At 42.4% G+C, this 16,785-nt stretch overlaps 1 protein-coding gene, 4 non-coding genes and 1 pseudogene across 5 annotated transcripts; 5 read left to right on the top strand and 1 right to left on the bottom strand.

The window, feature by feature from the left end:
* Positions 1 to 3,503: 3,503 nt before the first annotated feature.
* On the bottom strand, positions 3,504 to 6,206 carry LOC121969137 (U-box domain-containing protein 52-like). Its single transcript, XM_042519056.1, has 9 exons — positions 5,998 to 6,206; positions 5,837 to 5,922; positions 5,638 to 5,759; positions 5,357 to 5,562; positions 5,209 to 5,266; positions 4,888 to 5,134; positions 4,694 to 4,795; positions 4,285 to 4,626; positions 3,504 to 4,205 (listed from the first exon to the last, which is right to left on the bottom strand). The coding sequence occupies exons 1-9, from the start codon at positions 6,140 to 6,142 to the stop codon at positions 3,504 to 3,506; spliced, it is 2,010 nt and encodes a 669-aa protein (XP_042374990.1). The 5' UTR covers positions 6,143 to 6,206.
* Positions 6,207 to 6,791: 585 nt separating this feature from the next.
* LOC121969136 lies at positions 6,792 to 10,091 on the top strand (annotated as a pseudogene).
* On the top strand, positions 7,516 to 7,679 carry LOC121974098. Its single transcript, XR_006109959.1, has one exon. It is a non-coding gene; the product is annotated as a small nucleolar RNA snoR143 (small nucleolar RNA).
* LOC121974095 lies at positions 7,813 to 7,969 on the top strand. The gene has a single exon (XR_006109957.1). It is a non-coding gene; the product is annotated as a small nucleolar RNA snoR143 (small nucleolar RNA).
* On the top strand, positions 8,105 to 8,267 carry LOC121974096. Its single transcript, XR_006109958.1, has one exon. It is a non-coding gene; the product is annotated as a small nucleolar RNA snoR143 (small nucleolar RNA).
* On the top strand, positions 8,421 to 8,588 carry LOC121974099. The gene has a single exon (XR_006109960.1). It is a non-coding gene; the product is annotated as a small nucleolar RNA snoR143 (small nucleolar RNA).
* Positions 10,092 to 16,785: the final 6,694 nt, after the last annotated feature.

The following is a 16,785-nucleotide window of genomic DNA, read 5'->3' as shown; positions in this document are numbered from 1 at the left end:
CCGGATTTTAAAAACTGCAGTTAAAATCGATGTCTATTAACAAAAAAAAAGGCGCTCATAGACATCGCCTAAAAAACCGATGTCTATGAGCTAAAATCTGTGCTCATAGACACTGGTTTTTGAAAAAACCGGTGTAAAATATTCAAAGACATCGGTTTTTGCTTAAAACCGTTGTTGTTCCACTGATGTCTATGAGGGTTTTTGTTGTAGTGAGCTTATCGGATCTTCTATCTCCCCCGTTTGGGGTTGACCAACCTTTATCTTCTATCTCCCCTGTTCGGGGTCGAGTGTCTTCACTGGTCTCGGACTAGCTTATCGGATCTTCTATCTCCCCCGTTCGAGGTCAAGTGTCTTCACTGGTCTCGGACCAGCTTATCGGATCTTCTATCTCCCATGTTCAGGATTGAGCAGCCTTCATCTTCTATCTCCCCCGTTCGGGGTCGAGCGTCTTCACTGGTCTCGGACCAGCTTATCGGATCTTCTATCTCCCCCGTTCGGGGTCGAGTGGTCTTCACTGGTCTCGAACCAACATCAGATATTTTATCTCCCCTGTTCGGGGTCGGGCAGTCTTCACGAGCATCTATCTCTCCCGTTCGGGGTAGAGCAGTTCTCACAAGCACTTAACTCCTCCGTTTGGGGTCGAGCCATCTTTAAGGATCACGGACAAGAGTGTCCACTGGTTTTGGACTAGGATACCTCATGGGCTCTATGCCCGCTCGGCTCACGACTTTCGCTTCCATGCGCTTTCGATTCATGGGCTACGCTCCAGTTCAGTTTACGTGCGATGCACCCGTTCGGCTCATGACTTCCGTCTCTGCGCATTTGATTTCACGAGCTATGCTCCCATTCAGTTTTTGGGCTCCACTCTCGTCCGACGCTGCTCCGTCGCTCGCTCGGTATTCGACTATGCTCACACATGGCATTCGGCCAATAGCTTGCCTGACAGTTGTTTGACATTATTTTTCGTCGCTCAGTCGACACTTTAGTGCCGCCTGATCCTCCACCCGATCGACATCCTTTCGATCGCCCGATCGATCTCTTCGCAGTCGCGCGCTTGGCACCGCTCGTCCGCTCGACATCCTCCCACTCAGCGCTACTCGATTGCCGGGCCAGCATTTTACGATCGTCAGTTGGCCATTCTCTGAGTCGCTTGGTCAGCACTCTCGTAGCCATCCGACTGGTATCGCTCAGTCGCTCGTTCGACCATACTCTTAAACTGTTCGGTCGAACGCTCGACATCCTCTCGAATGGTCTAGCCAGCATTTTATGGTCGACTGGCCGACATTTTCTCAGTCACCCGTTTGGCATCGCCCGCTCGGTCGTCAGGTTGGCATCTTCGCGTTCTCGCGCTCGGCATCGACCGCCCGACTTCTATCTACAATCGACACCCTTTTGATTGTCCGGTCGGCATCCTTGTGGTCGCACGCTCGGCATCGCTCGTCCGATCGGTCTACTCGGCACCCCATGTGTCGCTCGATTGACTATCATTTTACATGTTGCTCACTTAATGTTTTTCCGCTCTCTCGGCATTGGTTCGGTGGTCGACGTGGTATTATTCCTCGTGGTTTGCTTGGCATCGCCACAGTTATTTGTGCGACGTGATGAGACGAGCCCCGTGATAGGATTTCGCGTTCGTTAATGGTTCTATTTTAGGCCTTGGTCTAGTCAGTCGGACTTGTGCCTCCTTCAACTAGACTTGAAGGGGAGGCTTGTGATGCAGATATTGCTTGGGGGTAGAGAGGGAATAAGGAGGAAGAGGAAGGGTAGTTTGGTCTTTTTGCCAAGTAGGGTTTTCTTGTTAAAGGGACACTGTTCATCGGGTTCAAGGGAAGGGGGGGGGGGGACTCATTTTTTGCTTGGGCTGCCGCCAACTCCTCTCCTTCGCCCTCGTCGCCGACGCTCCTCTTCACGTCGGTCGCTGGTTACTTCCCTCCTCTTCTTCCTCTAGTCACCACCTTCTCCTCTTCTTCCTGCCTATGCGCCTCTCTCACGCTCTCTCGCCTTCGCTGTTGATGGAGGCTTCTGCGGGCCAGGCTCCGCTGCCACTGAGGGAGGAGAAGGCAGGGGGTTCTCTTCCGTCACCGGGGAGCTCACGCTCCTCTCCTCCGACACCGACATCACCTTCTCCCCTTACGCACGGCGACACAACATCCATCCCGCTGTTCCGGGGTCCACAGCCGTCGTCGACAGCCCCTTGTGCTGGCAATCTCCACAGGCCGCATCCCTCTGACCAGTTGCCCTCACACACTGCAGCCGCCCTTACGCACTGTGACCAGCGGGCTTCGCCACCACAGCGCGCCGCTGCCCCCAGGGGTCGCTGATGCCTCCTCCAGCGAGTGCTGCCCCCAGTGGGCGTCGTCTCCGCCTCTTGCAGCCGCAGCCGCTGCCTCCGGTAGCCGGCATCCCCCTCCAGCGGCTGAAGCCGCTCGTACTGTTTGTTTACGCCGGTCTTCGAGCCGAGAGGGTGCTTGGCCGGTGAGCCGATGTGGTTCCGGCCGTCGAGCTGTGGTGCTCCGCTATTTGCACCGTTATTATATTTGTGTGTTACTGGTATTATCTGGCCTACGTGCCATGTGCTGGCCTGCGAGCCATTATCGTATCCGACCTGCGTGCTCTCTTCTTGGATCCTTGCTGCATTGGATTCCCTGTCGTTGCTTTCAGGTCTGGCTCCTCAGTGGGCTCACATCCATCTATTCGTCAGGAGCGCGACGACTCGACCAACATCTCGATCATCTCACCCATCCATCCGAGGCCGGAGGCCAAGGTATGTCATCGTACCCGTCTTGTATTTATTGTATTATTCCATTGTTATTATCATTCAGCTACTTATATATCTGTGGGATTTGCCTCGAGCATCGGGGAGCCAGGGGACCGGGGCACCTTGGTCGCTGGCTATAGGTGATGTTGACCAGGATGACTCCTGACGACCTAGTCAACGTAGAGGACAACTCATCACCGGGCCATGGGGATGCGGTCAACCTTCCAAACACAACACGTCGACAGGTCCGTCTTCTTAGCTTCTCGTCAGGAACAAAGACAAATACTCAAAAAATAAAATTTATCAAAAATAGCAAAAACCCCTAAAAAGGATTTAAACGTCATAATTTGGGACTAAAAATTGATGATTACAGTTTCACTCATAACAAATATAGGTTTTCGAATTCTGCACACGTGACGACAGACAGAGTTTGATTCTCAGTCTCGAGTCAAAAGTTAAGTCCATTTAAAATTTAAAGACTCGCATATTAAACTTCAACATGGTTGGATCTGCATCACTTAGTTTGATTTAGAGGAACCCTAACTTTATAAGATAGAAGAAACAAATGACTAATGGTGAAAAAAAAAAAGAAAGAGAGAAAGAAGATGAGGACATGATTCATATAAATTACAATGGTTGAAACTATTACTCGAGCATCTATATATTTTCATGTATATATACAGACAAAGGCAGTTCCTTTTGCACATATTGTTGCCCATTTCTAAGATAGAGAAATAATATTCATCTAAGGATGCAAGTTCTCCTCCGCGAGTTCTCTGAGTCTGTTGAGCTCTGGCAGTATGACCGTCGCAAGGTCCGGCCTGTCCTTCTTCCTCAGCTCCGCGCACTTTATCGCTATCTTGGCCAAGCTCAAAGCTTCCTCAACCGGCCAATCAGTCACTGATTGGTCCAACATTTCAGGGAACGTTCCCTTATCGATCGCATGGCCCACGAAGTGCGTCAGCCCCATGGGAGGCTTGGCAGTTATCAACTGCAGCAGGAGGATTCCGAGTGAGTAGACGTCAGATTTCGTACCGAGCATGCCGGTCTGCTGATACTCCGGGTCTATATAACAGAACGTGCCCGCCGTAGCCGTCATGCGGTATTGGGTCACGTTGTTTGCCACGGACGGAGGAACTAGCCGAGCAAGCCCCACATCACTGATCTTGCTCACGTAGTTCCTGTCGAGGAGGATGTTCGCAGGCTTAAGGTCTCTGTGAACCAGTGGCTCAGGCTTGGTTTGGTGCAGAAAGAGAAGACTAGTGCCGATCTCTGCAGCGATTCGAAACCTATGCTGCCATGGGATAGGCGGCGTGTTCCCTCGCTTGAACAGACGATCTTCCAAGCTCCCAAGCGCCATGTGTTCGTATACAAGGCAACCATATTCTGGACAGGCGCCAAGCAGTAGCACCATGTTTGGATGTCGAATACAACATAGGATTTCAACCTGCACGATGAAGGAAGTAGAAAGTGGCATTAGCCAGCTGCGATCCCACAACAACGAGACATTTATCACCGAACGGTACCTCTTGCTGAAACTGTGACCTTCCGTGTGCCGCATCAGGACGCAGTACCTTGATTGCAACAGGGGTATGATCCAGATAGCATTTGTAAACAGGACCATAGCCGCCTTCGCCGATTTTCCTATTCTCCGCGAAATGTTCAGTGGCTTCTTCTATCTCCTCTATCGTGTACCTTCTGTACCTGAGATCTGTTTGTGATAAATCGTTAAAACCCTTCTTCTCCTCTGTCTCGTTGTCTGACTGCATCTCTGTACTGAACTTCTTTGCCGTCATTTTGGTTGTCTTGAGGGATGCTTCTTCCAATCTCTTTTCTTCACCTATCTTCCAACGTTGAAGTTCCATGGCCTAGAACAGTACCATGTTTGTAAACAAGATCGACTTTGGGGGGAAATCTGTATATGAAAAATACTACCTTCTGTTTGGCTGTGAGTGCCTCTTTGCAGGCTGTGCTGTACATGTCCATTGTTTGCTGGAGTTCTAGCCTCAACCTTCGTATCTCTCCTTCGACATCATCCTATAAGTTGCAAGGCAAGCATATGTTGTCTAACATCAGAACAAACCTCTCATTTCTTAATTGCTAGAACTTGCAATTACTTCCTGTCTTACCATAGATTGAGATGATGAGCTTGCATGAGATAGGTAAGAGGATTCATTTCCTGCAGAGAATGCACCCGTAGACTTGCGCGATGATTCGAAACTGTATTCGTAACTATCCGACAAGTTAGAAGATCTTGGAGGGTATCCACTAGTGCTTGGCCTGTCATTGCTCACAAATGATATATCACTCTCTACAAGTATCTCTCCATATGATCTTTGGGTTGAGCCTTGTGTCCCTCCTCTATTGAAAGGCGACCTGCATGAGGAAGATGATTCACCTTTCAATGTCAGAAGAACATTGAAAAATTCTACATTATAAACATTTCTTACCCGATTAATTCATTCTCTTTTTGCATATTCCATGGACTAACTGAAGCCGCACTTGTACCTAGGAAATATGCAATCTTCTTCAGTCATACAACTAGCTAAAATCTCGAGTTTTCCTTGCAAGGCCAGTAAATCAACAGAAAAAATAAACCTTTCATGGCGTTCTTGATGCTCTGGCTTGGTGGATCATGCATTACTGTTGGTGGAGCCTCTATTTGAGCACGAAGAGAGACAGCCGATTGATGTCGAGTGGCATTCCTCGTGGAGGAGATCTTCCCCTTCGAGATGACATAGATAGTGCAAAAATCAGGCACCCCTTTGTAGATGGTGGTGCTGAGGTCTATACTTTTGAATGATCTAAGGAATATAAGGCATAAGTATGCTATCACCATGAGTTGCAAACCTATTCAATCGTTTTAACTTGACAATCACCTGATGAATCCGCCTTTTGGTGATGCACCAATCACCAACTTCTCTACTGCTGCAACTGTGACAAACTCTATGATCGCTTTAGCAACATCGATGCCTTCAACTATGACATCCTTGCATCCCACCTGTTCAGAAAAGCTCGAGTTGGAACTATTAAGGCTTGTCTGATCACAAGAAACATCTAAACGAAATAATCACTCACATTCTTTCGCGTACAGAAACATCTAAAGGGATTGATGATGTCCCTTGTGATGCTAGCAACATAATTGGCTTCATCCTCGTAACCCCCTGCAGCATTGCATCCAGAGTAACTTTAACCACAATTTAAATTTGAAAATTTGAATGTTCTCCAGGATTACATACTCGAGCTCTTGTTGTTGACATGGAGGAGGGTGAGGGTTTGCCCTGCGGTGACAACGTTGTCCAGAGCCCATTTGAAGGCACTGTGGCTGCTCTTATCTCTATCTACTGCCACTACGATCTTGGGGGATACTTGACCTTGACGCATAATGCTCCCGCTGCAATCTCTCGTGTATGAATTCTCTTGCCTCCTTCCTTTCTTTCTTCTTGTTCTCTTTGTTGCTTTTGGATCTTCAAAATCCTCTGGAGCAGTCTCCTTTTATCTCTGTTGGGAACAGAGTGTGTTCTGTTTTAGACCGTTTGAATCGTTGGCCATGCAATTGCTAGGAAGGAGATGGAGTGAAGACAACGAGATTGTGCACTAATAAAATATAATTGTTGGACAAATATAGTAGTTGCAAGCTAGGGACATGACAACTGTTTTTTTTCCTAAAAAAGGAAGAAAAGAATTACACAATTTACCTCTTGAAAATAATTGGAAGATCATTCAAGAGTTAACAATGAACCGTGTCGAATGCCGGTTCAGATCGAACCCTCGATGGACTAAATTAGGCCGGTCTAGAAGTACGAGCCCTTGTTACTTGGGTCGGGCCCATGGTTTCATTAGCCCATGGGCCGTGGTCAGCCAGAACCCTAATTCTCCAATTGCGCTCGCCATCACTATAAATACCTGATCCCTCGCCGCCGGACTCACTCCGAGGCCATCTGCGCTTGACATAGTTCCTCTGCCAAGTATCAAATTCCGTCGAGTAGAGGAGTTGGCCTCTGCGTCCGGATCGCCGAACACGGCGACCCAGATGAGCAAAAAGAGAAGGGTAGGCTTTTGAGATTCTCGTTCCTTTTTTTAATTCTTGAAGATCTATTTGGATTTCCGTGAAAATTTCCTCTATGTGATATTCTCTTCTCTGTCATTCGTCGCAGATGGAGTTTTCTTTGCTGAGCTGAATGAGGTTCTGATTTCTGACCCGCGAGCTCGCGGAGGACGGGTACTCGGGCGTCAAAGTCCGTGTTACACGGATGCGGACGGAGATCATCATCCGAGCCACCAGGACGCAGAATAATGTACTTGGTACTAATATTTTTTTTTTTCGATTCTTGTAGAGTTTTGGATGTTGGTAGTTTAGGGTTTTTTGAGTTGTGTTATAATTCTCATCTTAATAAAGGTGAGAATGGGAGAAGGATTAGGGAGCTGACTTCAGTCGTTCGGAAAAGGTTCAAGTTTCCAGAGAATGGCGTTGAACTTTATGCTGAAAAAGTTAACAATAGATGACTTTGTGCTATTGCTCAGGCTGAGTTTCTCCGGTACAAGCTTCTGGGAAGCCTTGCAGTTAGGCGGTAAGCTTTACATTTTCCGAGTCATCATTTTACATTTTCTTATTTATAACTAAAATTTTTAGTTAAATTGAAATGGAATAGAAATGTTGTTGTTTGCATTTTTGTGACTGTAAAAATGCATGAGCATGGTTTTTTTTTGTTGAATTTTCTTTTTTTCCGCATGTTGAATTTGTTAAATAGCTGTAGTTGCACCTCTTTTTAGAAGAAGTTCCTTTTGACTTTGTTTTTTGAACTGTAACTCATGGTGCACAAAGAAAATACTGTCTCAGCAATGGCCAGACAACCATAGAGATGGATCCACAGATAATTAGTTTACAATATGACTCATCTACTAATTCTATCTGACATTCATGCTCCACAATATTTGACCTTGATTCTTCTATAGGGCTTTCCATTGTTTGATCAAACATATACTTAGGCCAACATGAAGCCGTTGTATATATATTTGTTTCCCGGTGGCTTTGTTGAGGTCGGTAGTTGCATCTGTAGATATAAAAAGTTCCGTGATCATTTTGTGGAACATTGATTTGCGGTGCACAAATAAAAAGCTGTTTTACAGCAGCGGTCAGACAACCGTAGAGATGGATCCACAGATGATTAGTTTGCCATACTGCTCATCTACTATTTCTATCTCACATTTATGCATAATGTGCGAGTCTGATTCATTTATAGTTTTGCTTATCATTCGATTAAACAGAAACAAAAAAATTAAGCTTTATTTTTTTATCCTATTTCTCTGTGAAGATTTTAAGTTGAACTTTTGTGGTAGTGGTAGTTGCACCTTTTAATAAAGAGGATTCTTCTAGTTATTTATGGATCTTTGACTGAAGGTGCACAAAGAAAAAGCTGTTCTGCAGCAGCGGTCAGACAACCGTAGAGATCGGTCCACTGATGATTAGTTTACAATACTTCTCATCTACTAAATCTATCTCATATTTATCTTTAAAGCAAGTGAGCTGATTTATTTCTAGTGATGTCCATGGTTTGATCAAACAGAAAATTGAACTCAAGTATCAGAACAAAATCTAAAGTGTTTATATATGTTTTCTTGTTTCTTGATTAAGGCTCCATGTTAAACGCATTGTCTGAGTTGCACCTATTGATAGACAAGGTTCCTCACTTCCTCTTACTGTTTATGGAACATTGCTTCTAGGTGCAAAAGAAAGAGCTGTCTACGGCAGTAGCTAGACAACCGTAGAGATTGATCCACAGATGATTAGTTTACAATTCAAGCCATCTACTAATTCTTTCTCATATTTATCATCCTCAAAGTGCATGAGCCTGATTTAATTGATTGTGATGTCCATCGTGTAATGTAAAAGAAAATTGAATGGAGACTAGCTAAGGTCTCTATGATTTGGCTTCTCTTAAAGCCTAGGGTGTGTTGCAGTGGAGTCAATTCTAAATGTCATCTTGGCTTGGTTGTTTGCATAAATTCAAACTGAACATAACCTCACAATTTAATATTTTTTGTGCCAACTACATGTGTTTTTAAATTGTTTCTTTGTAATTTTTTTGTTTGGTCAACCCTAAATGGGGGAGTTTCTCTCTTCAGCAGGTGATTAATGTGTGTGTTTTTATAATTTCATTGAGCATTGTATGAGATGCGCTCATTTTTTAACTTCGGCTATTCTATATATCTAAGGGTGATGTTTGTTGTAACTTGTTTCACTTATCACTTCACTAAATTTCAATTAATTCTCATTTGATACTGAAGCATCTCTATTATTAGTCAAACAAATGTCCCGTAAATCTGCTTCTTAATGAGCACTGTGTTTGCAGAGCTTGCTACGGTGCCCTGCCCTCTGTCATGGAGAGGTGCTTGCTACGGTGCCCTGCCCTCTGTCATGGAGAGGTGCAAAAGGTTGTGAGGTGAGTTTCTGTTGATGCTACTGTTAAATGTCATCATTCATCAGAATGTTTTATCAACTATTTCCGATCCCTGGTAAGAGAATTTTCTTGTAGGTAATAGTGAGCGGTAAGCTCAGGTCTCAACGTACTAAATCAATGAAGTTTAAAGATGGCCATATCCTCTGGTGAGCCGGTTAAAGAATACATCGATTCTGCTGTCTGGCATGTGCTGCTTAGGCAGGTCAGTAAGTTTACCTCGTCACTGTTTTCTGTAGGATGATCATTTGCAGAACACTTGAAAGGCTGTCAGTTTTCTTAACTAATTTGATAACTATTTGAATTTAACATGTATTTCGGTTTCAGGGAGTTCTTGGCATCAAGGTGAAGATCATGCTGGACTAGGATCCTCAAGGAAAATAAGGGCCCAACCACGCCGTTGCTGGAAATCATTACCATCCATCCTCCCAAAGAGGAAGATGAGATGATTAGGCGCTCGGTGCCACTGGGAGTTATCTAAATTTTGTTGTCACACTTTCAAATGGCGACTGAGTCGGTTTTGTCATAGTAGGGATCCTCTGGTCTACAAATTGTGGACCAAGGGATGGTCCATTGTATCATGATCCTTGATTTGGATAGATTCTATCTATAAATAGATGGATTTTATCTAAATTAAGGATTTAAAAAAGTGGATCATCTCTAATTTGCAAATTGTGGACCAGACTTGTGGACCAGACGATCTGTCCTCTAAAATGCAAGTCTTTTTATTTTCACATCGCAGCTACTTTTGTTGCACTTATTTTTACCAGTCGAGTTTACTTTTTTGAGGAGTTTATTGGAGTGGTAGATACGGTTGCAAAAATAATTTTGAAATGTTAATTTACATCTGACTAAGTTGCCAAATTATTCTTCTAGAGTGTCATTTAAATAATACGTTTTTTTATTAGTTTATCTCTTAATGTACGCATGATTTATTATAATAAAATTTATTTAATTTTCTGAATTTGTTGCTAGGTATTTCATTTTTTTTTTAAATCTATTTGTTTCTATTCATTTTAAAACTAAATGTACGATATTTTTAAGATTTTATTCTTTCTATTCTCAAGATGTAACTCATTCTTTGATTTTGATTGAAATTAAAAAATTATATTAATACTTCATTCAAAGTGGAATTAAAAAATAATAATACTTTTTAAAATAATAATAATTTAAAACTAATAAATCATAAAATAATAATTAATTCTTGAATGGATCTTCAAATTTTATAAGGATGATCTTGAAAGGATCAAAAACAGATTTTTTTTTAAAAAAAAATTTACTTCTATCCAATGGCAGTGGTGGGCAATAATGGAAAATTACTTTGTAATATCATTTGTTATTGTTTCTTTTTTTTTTTGGCTTAGATTATTGTTAATAGGATTATATATTCGGTTCAAATTAAACTAACTAAGCCGAATTAATTGAAACTGAATTAATTATTTTTTTTAAAAAAATGAATCTAACAAAATTTTATAAAAGATGTGAAATTTTTAAGGTAACATAGGAATTATTAAATCCCGATAAACATCTGGATGGGTTTAATGCCAAAGGTGGAGCCGCGGAGGTGTCTGTCATTATTTGAACTTATTTTAAATTATTACTTAATTAATTGATATTATATTTATAATAGACAGAGTAGCATAGTCAGTTAATGGTTAATTTATGAGTCTAACTAATTAAATTTAAATTTGATAGTTAAATATTAAACTGTATAAGATAAAATAGCTATGAATTTAATATTTTCATCACTAATTTATGTTGCAACTTTCGGACCATGAAAATCATTTTTTCGCGTCGCGGAAATCCCGAAACCCTCAGCCACCAGATACGTGCGAAGTAAAATAAAATAAAAATACGAGTACGAGTTTACTAAAGCCTAGATCTACACTAGGAGAAAACTTTTTAACCTTGATACGTGCCCTTTACGAATCCCGCTCGTCCAAGGAAGTGTCGGATCTCGAGATCGTCAAACGTACGATCCTCTAGAAGTATCCACACGAACAAATGGGTGGAGAAAAACTAAACAAAGGTGTGCTAGCACCCTTGATCAGTCACGACAAGAGGAGGAGAGGGAGAGAAGCAAGAGCACTAGGAGGAAGAAGATAGAATGAATACCAATGAATGAAAAATTCATTCCCTTTCATTTTGAGTGGCCGACCACAATTGTAACTCCTTTACAATTAATGTGGCCGGCCACATTAAATGGAAATGGGGTTTGTACCTCCATGATGTGGCACACACATGTGCTAGCTTTGATTATGTGACACATCATCATTAGTCCTCCTAATGTCAACTCACAAATGAGGTGGCAAATAGTCAAGTCAAACTTGACTCTTCCTCTTCCTCTCAAGTCAAGTCAAACTTGACTTAATCTCTCTCATGGTTGATCTAACCCAACCATTTAATTCAAGTCAATATAATATAATGAATCTAATTCATTTAATTAAATTGATTCAATGAGTCATAATCTAAATTACACTTATTGAACACATGAATCAACTTGAGTCCAACTCAATTAGCCCAATTATGATTACTCTTAATCCAATTTGATTCATCACATGAATCTAATCCTCTTGGTTCATCATATGAACCTAATCTCCATCTAATTGTCCTTAGTGTGTGACCCTATAGGTTCTTGTAACGTTGGCATTTAGGAGTATAAGTAATGAGCGGTATCTAGTAACACATCATTACTACCCAAGTTACAAGAATGTTGAGATCCAACATCACCTTGTGACTACTAATTGTGACTCCTCACAATATATGACAAGTGTCCTTCTATCCTAGACATCTAGATTGATCAATGTGAGGCATAGACCGTGTCATCCTCTGACCAATCTAAATCTTGATCTCCAAGTAGACTCACTAAATCAAATGAGCTCAATATCTCATATTGACTCATTTGGGCATGGCCATGCACTTCGTGGTCTCACTCTATCAAGAATATCGATGTCGCTCCCGTCATATAGGAGGGATAGATCCCATCTACATCACTCACATCCCTCTGCATAATTCGTTACATACCCAGTAATCGCCTTTATAGTCCACCAGTTACGGGTGACGTTTGACGAAATCAAAGTACATAACTTCTTATGTAGGAATCCATGGTGACTTCAGGTCCAAGGACTAGTAGTCATATTAATAGCCATATGAGAAAGTATATGACACTCATATAACGATCCATGATACTTTCTCATGGCGAGTCATTCAGTATACATTCTCCAATGCATACCCATGTGTCAACTTGATATCTTTATATCCATGACTTGTGAGATCAAGTCATCGAGTTGACCTACATGCTAGTCTTATTGCATTAACATTGTCCCTGAATGTTAATACTCGACTAGGAATGATTAAGAGTAGTGTTCCCTATATCATCTCACTATCGGTTCAACTAACCGATTGATATAGGTGAGAACCTTCTACTCAAGGACGCTATTATACTTAGTTTATTTGGCACCAATACAAGTAAGTATAATAACCAAAAATAAACACCTTTATTTATATAAGAATATGATACAACAAGTCCATAATACAATCATCAAATGATTGTCTCTAGGGCTCTAACTAACAATCTCCCACTAGCACTAGTGCCAATCAGTGTAGGCTCTAAGCCTCAATGACCTAGTGTAACCATCATGCTTCCTTTGTGCCAAAGTCTTGGTCAAGGGATCTGCGATGTTAGCCTCTGTAGGTACTCTGTAAATATTCACATCTCCTCTCTCGATAATCTCTCGATGAGATGGAAGCGTCGTAGTATGTGTTTGGTCCGCTGGTGTGAGCGAGATTCCTTAGCCTGTGCTATAGCTCCATTGTTGTCACAATAGAGCTCAATAGGGTCAGCGATACTAGGAACCACCCCAAGTTCAGTGATGAACTTGTGGATCCAAACTGCCTCATTTACTGCCTCTGATGCAACAATGTACTTGGCCTCTGTCGTAGAATCAGCTACTGTGTCTTGCTTCAAACTCTTCCAGCTCACAGCACCTCCATTAATGCAAAACATGAACCCTGACTGCGATCGATAATCATCCTGATCGGTCTGGAAGCTGGCATCACTGTAACCCTTTACAACTAGCTCATCATTGCCTCCATATATCAATAAATATTCTTTAGTCCTTCTTAAGTACTTAAGAATATTCTTGACCGCTATCCAGTGGCTTTCACCTGGATCTGACTGGTATCTATTCGTCATGCTCAAAGCATACAAAACATCAGGATGAGTACATAGCATGACGTATATGATAGATCCTATGTCTGAAGCATAAGGGATCTGATCCATGCGGTCTCTCTCCTCTCTAAAAGAGGGACCTTGAGTATTCGAAAGACTCACGCCATGTGACATCGGCAGAAATCCCTTCTTGGAGTTCTGTATGGCAAACCGAAAGAGTACCTTGTCAATATATGTACTCTGACTTAGGCCAAGCAATCTCTTAGATCTATCTCTATAGATCTGTATGCCTAGAATGCGAGATGCTTCACCTAAGTCCTTCATTGAGAAGCAACTCCCTAGCCAGGTCTTGACAGACTGAAGCAAAAGAATGTTCTTCCTAATGAGTAGTATGTCATCTACATACAATATGAGGAAGACAACTATGTCCCCTACAACCTTCTTGTAGACACAAGGTTCATCTTCATTCTTGATGAAACCAAACTGTTTGATTGCATCATCGAATCGAAGATTCCAGCTCCGAGAAGCTTGCTTTAGTCCATAAATAGACCTATGCAGCTTGCATACTCTGCTAGTATGCTGTGGATCTACAAAACCCTCAGGTTGTGTCATGTACACATCCTCGAGCAAGTTTCCATTCAGAAACGCGGTTTTGACATCCATCTGTCATATCTCATAGTCATGGTAAGCTGCAATAGCAAGCATGATCCGAATGGACTTAAACATCGCTACTGGAGAAAAGGTTTCATCATAGTCAATACTATGAATCTGCTTGAAACCTTTAGCTACCAAGCAACCCTTATAGATAAGTCCATCCATGTCAGTCTTTCTCTTAAAGACCCACTTACACCCAATGAGTTTTACCCCTTCAGGTGGATCAACCAAAGTCCATACTTGATTGGTGTACATGGATTCCATTTCGGATCTCATGGCCTCTAGCCATTTCTCGGAATTTGGTCTCATCACAGCTTCCTGATAGGAGGTAGGCTCATCATCTATGAGCACAACGTCATCATGGTCAGACAAGAGAAATGAGTATCTCTCAGGTTGACGACGTACCCTATCAGACCTGCGAAGAGGTATGTCTACTTGAGCTGGTTGTTGTTCCTCAACTCTTTGTGGAACAACATCATCCACAACTCTTTGTGGTTCCAGTTCAACTTCCATCGAGGCATCAGTGTTATGGTCCGCATCTTGAACTTCTTCAAGATCGAACGTACTCCCACTAGTCTTTCTAGAAACAAAATCTCTTTCTAGAAAGACCCCAGTCTTTGCCACAACTACCTTGTGCTGATTGGGAATGTAGAAGTAATATCCCTTAGTTTCCTTGGGATATCCAATAAAGTAGCACTTGTCGGATTTGGGTCCTAATTTGTCTGAGACTTGACGTCTAACGTAAGCCTCACAACCCCAAATCCTCATAAAAGACACCTGGGCATCTCTCTCAGTCCATATCCTATATGGTGTCTTTATCACGACCTTGGATGGAACTCGGTTGAGTATAAAAGCTACCGTATCTAGAGCATGGCCCCAAAGACATGTAGGAAGATCTGTATGACTCATCATAGACCGTACCATATCTAATAGGGTACGATTCCTCCTTTCAGATACACCATTCCACTGTGGTGTTCCAGGAGGAGTGAGTTGGGATAGAATCCCACACTCAGCTAGATAGTCACGAAACTCTTGGCTAAGGTATTCTCCACCTCGATCTGATTGAAGTATCTTAATACTCTTGCCAAGCTGGTTCTGTACTTCATTCTTGAATTCTTTGAACTTTTCAAAGGATTCTGACTTATGTATCATCAAGTACACATAACCATATCTACTGAAGTCATCAGTAAATGTGATGAAGTACTTATAACCGCCTCTAGCAGCGACATTGAAAGAGCCACATACATCACTATGTATAAGTCCTAACAAATCAGTCGCTCTTTCGCTGTGCCCACTAAAGGGAGTCTTGGTCATCTTGCCTAATAGGCATGACTCACACATCTCATAAGATTCAAAATCAAATGAGTCTAGCAAACCATCCTTATGGAGCTGGGATAAGCGCTTGTCATTTATATGACCTAAGCGATAGTGCCAGAGATAGGTTTGGTTCATGTCATTTAACTTGAACCTCTTGGTATTTATGTTATAGATAGGCTTTCAAGGTCTAGAATGTAGAGTCCGTTCATCAGAGGTGCACTACAATAGAACATATCTTTTAAATAAACTGAATAACATTTGTCCTTTATTATAAAAGAGAAACCTTTCTTGTCCAAACAAGAAACTGAAATTATATTCTTAGTTAAAGCAGACACATAACAACAATCATCCAATTCTAGTACAAGCCCAGAGGGCAGAGATAGAAAATAAATTCCTACAGCAACAGCAACAACCCATGCTCCATTGCCTATGTGTAGGTCCATCTCGCCCTTTGCCAATGCCCTGCTATTTCTCAATGCCTGCACATTAGTACAAATGTGAGAAGCACATCCGGTATCTAATACCCATGATGAAGAAATAGATAGATTGACTTCTATAACATATATACCTGAAGTGAAAGTTTCACTTCGCTTCTTCTTAAGATCTTCTAGGTACACCTTGCAGTTCCTCTTCCAGTGTCCGGTCTGACCGCAGTGGAAGTAGGTAGCATCCTTGGCGACCCCTCCTTTAGGCTTCAGTGTCTTGCCTTTGCCCTTGGCTTGGGACTTTCCTTTGCCTTTGGGCTTGCCCTTGCCCTTGTGTTTCTGAACCATCAGAACAGGGTGGGGCTTAACCTTCTTAAGGTTCAACTCAGCAGTTCTTAACATGCTAAGCAGCTCGGGCAGTGACTTGTCAATTTCGTTCATATTGTAGTTTAGAACGAATTGACTATAGCTATCCGGCAAGGATTGTAAGATCAGGTCAGTGGCCAACTCTTGGCCAAGAGGGAATCCCAACCTCTGTAGGTTTTCTATGTACCCAATCATTTTGAGTACATATGGACCTACAGGAGCCCCATCTGACATCTTGTACTGAAATAGTGCCCTTGAGATCTCAAATCTCTCATGTCGTGCTTGTCCTTGATATAGTTGACGAAGATGTTCAACCATATCGTAAGCGCCCATCAACTCGTGTTGCTTCTGAAGCTCAGAGTTCATGGTCGCGAGCATTAGACAGGACACATCTAATGCGTCATCTTGATGTTTCTTATAAGCATCTTTGTCAGCTCGCGTGGCATTGGCAGGAGGAGCCTCCGAAATGAGCTGCTCCAGAACTTACAGTTTACGTTCCTGGGTGAGAACTATTCTCAAGTTCCTGTACCAGTCCAGGAAATTTGCTCCGTTGAGCTTGTCCTTCTCAAGGACAAAATGCAGAGAGAAAGAGTTCGTATTCGACGTCATGGTTATCTACAACAGAAAAATACAGAA

This window comes from Zingiber officinale, chromosome 4A (assembly GCF_018446385.1).
Source record: "Zingiber officinale cultivar Zhangliang chromosome 4A, Zo_v1.1, whole genome shotgun sequence".
Classification (NCBI taxonomy): domain Eukaryota; kingdom Viridiplantae; phylum Streptophyta; class Magnoliopsida; order Zingiberales; family Zingiberaceae; genus Zingiber; species Zingiber officinale.
Note: the sequence above shows the minus strand (reverse complement) of the source record. Positions and strands in the feature narration are given on the sequence as shown.

Excerpts from the sequence above, each read along its gene's own strand:
- LOC121969137 (XM_042519056.1), bottom strand. The coding sequence starts at position 6,142 with ATGCGTCAAGGTCAAGTATCCCCCAAGATCGTAGTGGCAGTAGATAGA. Across the intron at positions 5,267-5,356 it reads CATCAAGAACGCCATGAAAG|GTACAAGTGCGGCTTCAGTT; the intron begins GTTTATTTTTTC and ends CATATTTCCTAG. Across the intron at positions 4,206-4,284 it reads GGTCACAGTTTCAGCAAGAG|GTTGAAATCCTATGTTGTAT; the intron begins GTACCGTTCGGT and ends TTCATCGTGCAG.